The sequence below is a fragment of the Erinaceus europaeus genome, chromosome 9 (assembly GCF_950295315.1).
Source record: "Erinaceus europaeus chromosome 9, mEriEur2.1, whole genome shotgun sequence".
Lineage (NCBI taxonomy): Eukaryota > Metazoa > Chordata > Mammalia > Eulipotyphla > Erinaceidae > Erinaceus > Erinaceus europaeus.
Genome location: NC_080170.1, coordinates 116,790,353 through 116,801,035, shown reverse-complemented (window position 1 = coordinate 116,801,035; position 10,683 = coordinate 116,790,353). Strand labels below are relative to the sequence as shown.

The 10,683-nt window shown below is 43.0% G+C and overlaps 1 protein-coding gene across 5 annotated transcripts in view; it reads left to right on the top strand.

The window, feature by feature from the left end:
* The first annotated feature begins 9,439 nt into the window (after positions 1-9,439).
* The window catches only part of GRIK1 (glutamate ionotropic receptor kainate type subunit 1), a 519,153-nt gene continuing 517,909 nt past the window's right edge, over positions 9,440-10,683 (top strand). For all 5 annotated transcript variants that reach the window (XM_016190588.2, XM_060198591.1, XM_060198592.1 and 2 more), the window contains exon 1: positions 9,440-9,855. In XM_016190588.2, coding sequence (XP_016046074.2) covers positions 9,735-9,855 — 121 coding nt within the window. In that variant the 5' untranslated portion in view covers positions 9,440-9,734. The remainder of the gene's footprint in view (positions 9,856-10,683) is intronic.

The window sequence follows — 10,683 nt, the reverse complement described above, 5'->3', positions numbered from 1 at the left end:
CCTGGTCTACAGTAAGGACTTGGTGTTTTTTTAGCTATTTTAGAAAGAATCCAGGCACACAGAGATACATATTGAATTTATCTTTTTTACTAATTTTTTAATATTTATTTATTTATTCCCTTTTGTTGCCCTTCTTATTTTATTGTTGTAGTTATTATTATTGTTTTCATCATTGTTGGATAGGACAGAGAGAAATGGAGAGACATGGGGGAAGACAGAGAGGGAGAGAGAAAGATAGACACCTACAGACCTGCTTCACTGCATGTGAAGCGACTCCCCTGTAGGTGGGGAGCCGGATCTCGACCCCAGATCCTTAGGCTGGTCCTTGAGCTTTGTGCCACCTGCGCTTAACCGGCTGAGTCACAACCCAACTCCCTACATATTGAATTTATATCCAGTCAGGAAAAACTTTAAGATCTTTCATGGTGAGTGGACATTTAGAGGAAGGGATTGCTTTGTGAAGGACCATAAAGATAATGGCTGTGTGGTACATCTCCCTTTAGCTCTGCACTTAGGATATGTACACTCAACACTTTAAAAGAGTTTTAAAATCCAAACCTTATCATTAACCTAATTTATAGATTTCTTCTCCCCACACACACCTTTTTCTCCAGAATTACTTGACTATTGGCTGCAGGAACACAAGAACTCAATCTATTAATGATGCCACTAAGATCTAGTCCTCTTCCCGAAAACAAACAAACAAAAAACAAGAGCATATCAAACAAAAGGCTGCTCTTGACAGTCTTCTATTCCAAACCTTCAGTGTCTTCCTATTTCGTGTAACCTAAAAGTCAAGGTCCTGGGGCTAGAGGCTGGTATAACCAGTAGCGTGCAGGCATCATCACTAAGTGCAAGATCCCAGTCCCCACTTTCAGGGAAGAAAGCTCATGAGAGCTGAATTAGTGCTTCAGTTCTCTCTCTCTCTCCCTCTATATCTCGTTTACATTTCAATTTCTGGGGGTCAAGTGGCAGTGCAGCGGATTAAGCACAGGTGCATAAAGCACAAAAACTGGCTTAAGGATCCCTGTTCTAGCCCCTGGCTCCCCACCTACAGGGGAATCACTTCACAAGTGGTGAAGCAGGTCTGCAAGTGTCTGTCTTTCTGTGAAGCAGGTCTGCAAGTGTCTGTCTTTCTGTCTGTCTCTCCTCCTCTCTGTCTTCCCCTCCTTTCTCCATTTCCCTCTGTCCTCTCCAACAATGACATCAATAACTATAACAATAAAACAAGGGCACCAAAAGGGAATAAATAAATAAATATTTACATTTCATTTAGCTGTCTCTGTAAAAAAAAAAAAAAAGAGAGAGAGAAGAAGACCACTAAAAGTAATGATGGATTAACAACTTTAATAAGGCTTTAATAAGTTTAAGTGCCCACAGCTTCTTGAAGTCACCCTATTTACTACCTCCTTCTCCTTCTCCTTCTCCTTCTCCTTCTCCTTCTCCTTCTCCTTCTCCTTCTCCTTCTCCTTCTTCTCCTTCTTCTCCTTCTTCTCCTTCTCCTTCTCCTTCTCCTTCTCCTTCTCCTTCTCCTTCTCCTTCTCCTTCTCCTTCTCCTCCTTCTTCTTCTTCTTCTTTGCCTTCAAGGTTATTGCTGGGGCTTGGTGCCTGCACTGCAAATCAACTGCTCCTGGTGTCCATTTTTTCCCCATTTTGTTGCCCTTGTTATTGCCCTAGTTGTTGCCATTACTGTTATTGTTGCCATTGATGGTATTGCTGTTAGATAGGTCAGAAAGAAATGGAGAGACAAGGGGGAGACACAGAGGGAGAGAGAAAGATAGACACCTGCAGACCTGCTTCATTACCTGTGAATCAAGCCCCCTGCAGATGGGGATCCAGGATCCTTATGCTGGTCCTCACGCCATGTGTGCTTAATGCCTTATTTGCTTCTTTGATTTGACAGTCAAATCAAATGAGGTAGAGTTGGTGGCTGCACAATATTGAACAAACTCAACACCACATTATTGCATATCTTAAAATGGTTCATTTTAATATGTAAATTTCCCATCATATTTTTAACTGACTGTTTTTAGAAACAGACAGATTAAATTCATGTTCTCTTAATTTTGCAGATTCTGACAGGTGGCTCCCCCTTTCTGAGCCTGTTTCATCACCAATAACTTGTGTATAAGAATAGCACTTATCTCCCAAGGTTGCTATCAGTATTAAATATGTGAATACATGTAACAAAATAAGAAAATTATTTGATACATAAAATAAGAACAGAAAAACAAAAGAAACACAACAAGCAAAATAAAATCAAATGCTTGATACCTTAAGAAAAAGCTTTTTTTCATTTATAAAGAAAAGAGAACAGTGACGAGTTGCTAGACCTTCAACAAAAATGGCTTTTAAGAGCAGGAAGAATAGGGAGTTAAGCAGTAGCACAGTGGGTTAAGCGCAGGTGGCGCAAAGCACAAGGACCTGCTTAAGGATCTGGGTTTGAGCCTTTAGCTCCCCACCTGCAGGGGGAGTCGCTTCACAAGCAGTGAAGCAGGTGTGCAGATAGATGTCTTTTTTTCCCCCTCTCTGCCTTCCCCTTCTCTCTCCATTTCTCTATGTCCTATCCAACAAGGACGACATCAATAACTACAACAATAAAACAATAAGGACAACAAAAGGGAATAAATAAATAAATATTTAAAAAACAAAAAGAGCACAGGGAGGATAAACAAAGAACATTAGTCCTCACTGATGCTGAGAAATCAGTTCCACCTCTTTATACCTTAGGATGGTTGAGGTCTTGATTAAGAGGAATTAAGAAATTTGCACACGTATCACAGCTGTACTTCCTGTAAACCATTAATTTCCCCCAAATAAAATACTTAAAAGTAGCAAAACTCAGTTACTGTAATTAAACTAATAGAGGGAGGGAGGGAAAGAGAGAGAGAGAGATATTGAATGAATTACAGTCTATAGTTAGTCATCAGGCTAGTAGAGGTACCATGTGTCTTAACATTCTAAATGCCCAGTCTGAATTTTCTCTTTTGTACCAATGCAGGGCCATCACTTCTGTTGCAGGGGAACTTGTCAGGGTTTAAGGGGAACCCATGCAAGGCCAAGACCAGTACTCATGTAAGAAGAGGGTCTTTCATAGCACCTTGGAAAAAATTACAAGTGACTCTATGATCAAACATATAAAGTAGGAACTCTTTATTACTAAGATGTGAGGTAGAAGTCAAACAAAGAAATATTAAGATGCAAAGAAAGCTTACAGGGACAGTCCCTTGAAGGCCATCCATTGAGAGGACACATCTTTTCTCTTAAATCTCCAATCTTCATCACACTGGGAATAGTTTTCTGTTGGTCCACTGAGATCACCTGTCTTTCCTATTGCTATAATGTTTTCCAGGTGTTTTTACCTTGCTAGAATCACTCTCCTAGTGAAAATGTTGCTTCCTTTAAGCGCTTCCTACTGCTATGAGGAAACATGCAATGACACAAAACAAAGTGATCATGTCCCAGCTACTTGGGGCTTCAGGCTCCCTGTCCCTTGTAATTGTTGCTAACACTTCTGTATGGAAGTTGGTACCTATATCAAGGCAGTTCAGACCTTCCGTTAAACTACACTCCATACTTTCTGCTGTAGTAGAGTTTACCGATATGGATTAATAAGACAAACTTTCTTTTCTAGATTTTACTACTGTTGCTTTTTCAGAATACTTTATCAAACTGATCAATGCTAGTATGACCATTCCAGGAAAAAAAAATAAGGTGTTCATGATGTTAAACACAGCATTGAAAATTAATATGTTAAGAGAAAGTTTTGATCCATATAACATTTCATTGATGTTTGGAGAAACACATGTTAGGTTACACTAGATACAGTGTTCTATATTTATAAGCTGAGTACAACACTAAATAGGAATGATCCATGCAGACTTACATGGAGTCAAAAGAGAAATCTGGCTCATTATTCAGTTCAGTCTAACAAATATGCACTTATGAATTGCAGGCTGCACGGCTGAAAAGATGCCATTTATTAATTCAGTAATTTAATGAGCATTTGTCAAGACCCTTAGGTGCTACTCATCATGATGAATGCTGAGGTTTCAGCTAAACAGAATAGACACGGAGTCTGCCATCACTGCATTCATAATAAAGTAAATAAGCTATTAAGAGATTATTCTGACCAGGAGGTAAGTAAGGAGAACTGTATGAGGGAAATTAATGGAAGGTGCCTATTTAAACCAGATAATCAGAGTGCAAGTGAAAGGGCACATGGGGTGAGATGTAGAGAGAGAAAGTTAGAAGTATATTGAAACAGACCCAATGGAAGACTATGGTGACTTGGGCAAATGTAGTCTCCATCAAAGATGACTTTGTACTTAAGAGGTTATTTGGCAATACCTACTGAATTTTAGGGTTGTTACAACTTGGGATGAGGGTGCTACTGACATCTAGTGGATAGAGACCAGGGAAGTTGCTAAACAGCCTTCAGTGCTCAGGAGATCCTCTATACAAGTAATTTTCCAGTTGACCCAAAATGTCCAAGTTTTGAGGTTGAGAAATCCACAGGCAAGAATAACAGTGAAACTGCAGAGAAACAGATTTTAGCAATATTTTGGAAGTACAACCAACAGTGTGTGAAAATAGACTGAGCCTGGGGTGGGGGTGGAAAATAATAACTAGGTGAAAAGTTTTACGCAAGTTGAAATAAGAAAATATGATGAGAATTTTGAGAGGCGACAATGATATGGCCGGGGAGCAAGAACATGAAGATTGAGCCAATCAGAATTAATAATTATAAGTGGCTATGATTATCTAGACTTCAGAGACAAGAACTGAATCAACGTTAAAAATGGAGGTTCCTCGAATTAAAACTAGCTAATGTCTTATTGATAGAAACACATCTAGAAGAAAGTATAGATAAAAATGTAGCCAGAAAATGAGACTTTTGGTCCTAAACTAGTCACTCATTTCCCAGGAGGTCCTAAACACCACTTGAGCCTTTGCTTTCAATGCCCTGTATAAATCATTAACAGACTCACCACATTCTGAAAAGTATTACTTTTTTTTTAGTTTATTCTGAGCTACCTTCTTGTTTCTTGCTATTGCCTATGATTTAATTTTAAATCGATTAGTATCAAAGTACTATCAACTTTTCTGTGAAGTCCAAACTGATTGTTAGATATCACACATCACTTTAAGCTGAGAATTTGGACAACCTCAAAAGGATAGCAAGTATTCAACAGGGGGTAATTATATTCTTAATAGTAAGAATATAATTCTTTATATAATACATAAATTATGTATTCTTAATAGTAAGAATATAATTCTTTATATAATATATAAATTATGTATTCTTAATAGTAAGAATATAATTCTTTGTGTTCTTTGAAAACTATGAGTCAAGAATGATAAATTATAGTCAGTCATCTTGGGCAAAAATAATTAGTCCCACATACAGCCCTTTAAAAAAAGTGCAAGACAAACTAACAGCAGCTGTTGACCACTTATGAGTAACTTCACACCATGAGACGGTGCACATGAGTAAAAGAAGTTTAACAAGCAAGTAAATTCCAGTTTTAAGCTTTACATGCCTTAACAGATGATACAGAAAAGTAACTTCAGTGTACCTTGCATTTCTTAAGAAACTTCTTTGGGAAAATGCAGTCTTTCTACTATAACTACAACCAAAAGAAACCATTTATTCAAAGATCAAGACTAACACAGGTTAAAAGAAAAACACTATTAAAATACCTATTAAATAGTCATCCAATTATAATCGCCATGTACTTAACCTGCTGTGCTACTACTACCCAACTCCCATCTCTTCTATTTTTTAAAATATATTTTTATTATCTTTATTGGATAGAGACAGCCAGAAATTGAGAGGGAATATGGAAAGAGAGGGAGAGGGAGGGGAGAGGGAGAGGGAGAGGGAGAGGGAGAGAGGAAGGGAGGGAGAGAGAGAGAGTGAGAGAGAGAGATGCAGCACTGCTTCACCATTCACAAAGCTTTGCCCCTGCAGGTAGGGATGGGGGCCTTGAACCCAGGACCTTATGCATTGTAACATGGGCACTCAAGCAGGTACACCACCACCCAACTCCCTTAAGTCTCTTCTAGTTGAGGTGTATTTAAACTAAAAAATGTATATGAAAGGATTTACTTAACAAACAGAGTCACAGTATGAATGAACTAAACTGCTGAACTGATGACTAAAAGTGGTCCTGGAGAAAATACTTCACCTGTGGGCCAGCCAAGTATCTCACCTAGAGAGGTACCTTGCCATTTTACACCTGAACCTTAAGAGAGTTTATCAGTCAGTCTACAGTGGGTTATGCTGCAGTAACAAACATCTCAGAATCTTAATGGACTACAACACAAACTGTTTTGTCACCAGTTTGTCAACAATTCAGAACAACCTCTTTCCAAAAGATGACTTCAGGATCCAGACAGTTTTTTTTTTGTTTGTTTGTTTTTTTACCTCTAGAACTTGCCACATGCAGAAGACATTCTGATGTCACTGACTTGAAGAAGCCATATGATCAGAGTGGGCTGACAAGCTGCTGAGTTGAATGTGCCTGGGAAGAATCAAAGTGGATGTAGGTAAAAGGCAGTAATCTCTACTACAGAAAGTTACCATCTTTTAGCCAAGGCCATGACCCATTGTTAGGTAAAATCTGTATTCAGTTTGTTCAAAAGCTGATTTAATTCTAGACTATGTTTGTCTGAAGACTGAATCACACAACACTTGTTACATCTTGGGCTTGGGTATAACAAGAAAAAAATGCTAGATTTACTTAATACAAATCCTTAGATTTAAAAATAAATGATTATTACAGTGCACAAGGACCCAGGTTCAAGCCCCCAGCCCCCACCTGCAGGGGGAAAGCTTCACAAGTGGTAAAGCAGGGTTTCAGGTGTCTTTCTAACTTTTCCTCTCTATCACCCCCTTCCCTCTCAATTTCTGGCTGTCTCAATCCAATAAATAAAGACAACAAAAAATTTAAAATAAATTATTAAACAGGATTTACATTTGTTCTCGATGTGTAGCATTCTTACTATTCACGTACCAACTACATGTTCTTTAGTGTTTGAAGCATCTATTTTTCATGATGACCTTAACACACAACTGAGGTTAAATTTTTCCCTTTTAATCTTTTATTTATTATTTATTTATTATTGGATAGAGAAAGCAAGGGATTTAGAGGAGAGGGGGACATAGAGAGGGAAAAAGACAGAGAGACACCTGCAGCAGTGCTTCACCACTCCTGAAGCTTTCCCCCTGCAGGTGGGGACCAGAGGCTTGAACCTGGGTCCTTGTGCTCTGTGATGTGTACACTAAACCAGGTGTACCACATCCTGGCCCCAAATCTTTCCTTTTTATCATGTTCAAAGTGCCATTTTTATAACACTTAACATACTTTTAATTTTTTAAAGATATATTTTATTTTTCTTTGGATAGGGAGACAGAGAAGTTGAGAGGGAAAAGGAGTCAGAAAGGGAGGGAGAGAGAGAGGGAGGGAGGGAGGGAGGGAGGGAGGGAGGGAGGGAGAGAGAAGAGAGAGAAGAGAGAGAGAGAGGCTGAGCTGCAACATAGTTTCATCACTTATGAAGCTTTCCCCATGCAGGTTGAGACTAGGGTCCTGAACCAGGATCCTTATGCACTGTAATGTGTGCACTCAACCAGGTGTGTCACCACCTGACCCCTTAAAATACTTTTTGCTACCTGTGAATTTCATGACTGCAGTAACTATATGTCTGCTGTGTTCTCTGAACATAACACAACATAAAAATGGCTGGCTGGCTGGCTGGCTGGCTGGGTGGGTGAATAGATGAATGAGGCATATGACTGACTCTCCTGGATCAACTCATACCATTGTTGAACCCTTTCCAGACTGGGGGAAAAAAAAGACCTTCCTTCCTCCAAATAAGGTGAAATTTATAACCTCCACCCAGTACTCTCATTTCTTTTCATTCTTCAAATTTCGCATTTAGGAAACACACACACACACACACATACACACACACGTTCGTTCATCAGATGTCTGAAAACATCCAGAATATGCCTTTAATTTGTGCATGCCATATATTCCTAAATCCAAACCACCCCCCTTTTTCCTGCCTGTCAATATATTTTGCATCATCCACCCTCCTGCAAAGTATGCAAAACTTGTAAAAACTACTCCGGTATGAGCTACTTGGTTTGAGCAGTGAGTTTCTATTCCTATTCCCTCACTATAGGCTCTTCGGTGAAAAAGCCTAATGCTTGGCACCACAGACACACAAAATACCCAGCATATATAAATGCTAAGTGAAAGAATGAGTGAATAAATCCATTTTAAGAGCTACTTTATTTATTTTACTAATGGGCTAGTGTCCTGGGTCCTTTACCTGTGTGGACATGATTTCAGTAGAAAGACTCAGTTTAGGTCAGTTCTTCAAATTGCACATTTAAGGGACACACACACACACACACACACACACAACTCTATGAATGTTAGGTGCAGAGTTAAGAAACATTTATAGAGAACGTCTCCCACAAAGCTCCAAGGAAATTAAACCAAAATGATCAAAAGCTGATGATTTCCCAAGGGAAGTGTCCTTATCTCGAAACCTGCGTTGCAAAAATAGCCAATCTGCAAGCATTCCAAAGACGCAGACAAAAGAAATGGAGAGAGAAGAAGCAGAAAAGCAAGCTGCCTCTTTTCCCTGGGTTGTGCACGTGTAAATGGAGGCGATTTACAAGCGATGATTGCGGGCCCAAATGGGAATCTTCTAGTGCTCAAGGTTTCTCCTTCCTCCTCTTTTTCATCTCGAGTCCAACACAGGGACTCTACTGTTCTCTGCTGAAATGTTGGTGTCTGCGGAGAACAGGATTCTCCAAGTGATAGCAAGAGTCACAGTTGGCTTTTTTAAGACCCCCGCACCCCCTTTTCCAACAGCTCTTAACCAAGGGACCCCCCCCCCCTTCTTCCATCCACAGCCCCGCAGCAGAAGCTGCCTCTGCTCTCTCGGGTGCTAGAATTTTCAGTCTGGAGCACGATACACTCCACGGACTTTCCTGGGGCTTAGCACAAAGTTGAGTAAGGGGGGGGGGGGGGTGTGAGGATGTGAGCGGCTGTAAGGGTGTGCGTTTCGGGAATATTGGGACGGGTTGTAAACAAAGGGTGGGGCCAGCAAAGGGAGGAGGAAATGGGGGTGGAGGGATAGCCAGAGCGTGGTTCAGATCCCAGTTAACCTGCTGCTGGAGCTCAGCCTGCTAGCTCAGCTCCCCTGCACCAACTCTCCCCTCCCAACCGCCCCCCCCCAGTCCCCGCTCTCCTGCCTGTTTTTCTCCCATCTCCATCTTTTCTGCTGCACTCCCCCCATCACTAAACACCCCCCCCCATTTTTTTTTGCATCTGACCAGAGGACGAATGAGGGAGACGTGCCCATTCATTGGAGCCGCAACTTTCCTCCGCTGGGCCCCAGGCTCCTGGCTCCGAGTGCGGCCCATGGAGGAGGAGGAGGAGGCGTGGTGATGGGCTAAGCGGCCGCGGGAGCAGCCCCGAGCCCGCCCGGCATCACCCGCCCCGCATCGCCCGCCCGTCCGCTCCGCCCGCTCCGCGCGTTCCCACGCCGCTCGCCTCGCTCAGTCTCTGGGCTGCGCGGGGAGGGAGCGCGCAGGGTGCAGGCGCGGAGCGGCAGCCCAGGGGACGATGAAGCGGGGACCCGGCCCGTGCGGGCTGCCTCTCACCGACGTGCTGCCACCACCGTTGGGTCTCCGCCGCGACTAGGCAGCCAGGATGCTGGGGCGCCGCGCACCCCTCGCCCAGCCCAGGCTCTGGCCCGGGGAGACCAGCTGGACGCTCCTCTGTGTCCTCTGCTCCGTTTTCCCCCAGACCGCCCCGCAAGTACTCAGGATCGGTGAGTGAGCCCCTCGGGGAAGCACTCTACGCTGCGGAACTCCAGGGATGGGGTGGGGCTGGGGACCATGGAGACTCCCCGGGGGCCCAGGGGTTGGAACCCGGGTGCGGGCGGCGGAGGTCAGCGCGCACCAGGGGAGGCTCCAGGGAAGGGGAAGCCGCGTCACCGCTTCCCTCTTGGCCAGTGCCCGGCCTCCCCGCCAGGCTGGCTTGGCGGGTTTTTTCAACCCCGGTCCAGGAACGTGGCAAGAGTTCAGGGATCACGCTGTCCCGGAGCTGACACCCGACTCTGGGCGTGAAGGCGTCGGGGTGGGGGGCAAAGACCGTTGCCGCTTGGTTTGGGCATTGAGATGCTCTGGCCCTGGACAACCTGGGTGGCAGTCGTTCAGTTCAGAGCTGCTGTTTTGGCCCCAGGCAACCCAGGTTCTGAGGACTCTCAATCATTCCTAGATCTCAGAAATCCTATACAGAGATCTTCTGAAATACCCCAGTCTGCAAGTCCGGGGAACCCCGCAAGCTTTTTAATTTGTACATTGGGTTCTTCCAAAATCCCAAGAGTTCTAAGATCTGGCATAGCAGAGTTCCAGGTGATGCATGGGCTGAACTGCATATTGGTTCCCTGAGTGAGTCTTCACTTAACTTCCCCACTCACCCCATCATTTGCCCCAGGCCAGTGTGCTTCTGAGAATGATTCAGTTCCCAGACATGGAACTTCCCTGGGAAGCTGAGTTAAATTTCACTGGAAATGAAGGTGCTTCATCTTTAGTGTTCTTTTTTCCTCCCCTAGAATAAACACAATTGGGATTCCCTCAGTATCAGCTTGTCACTT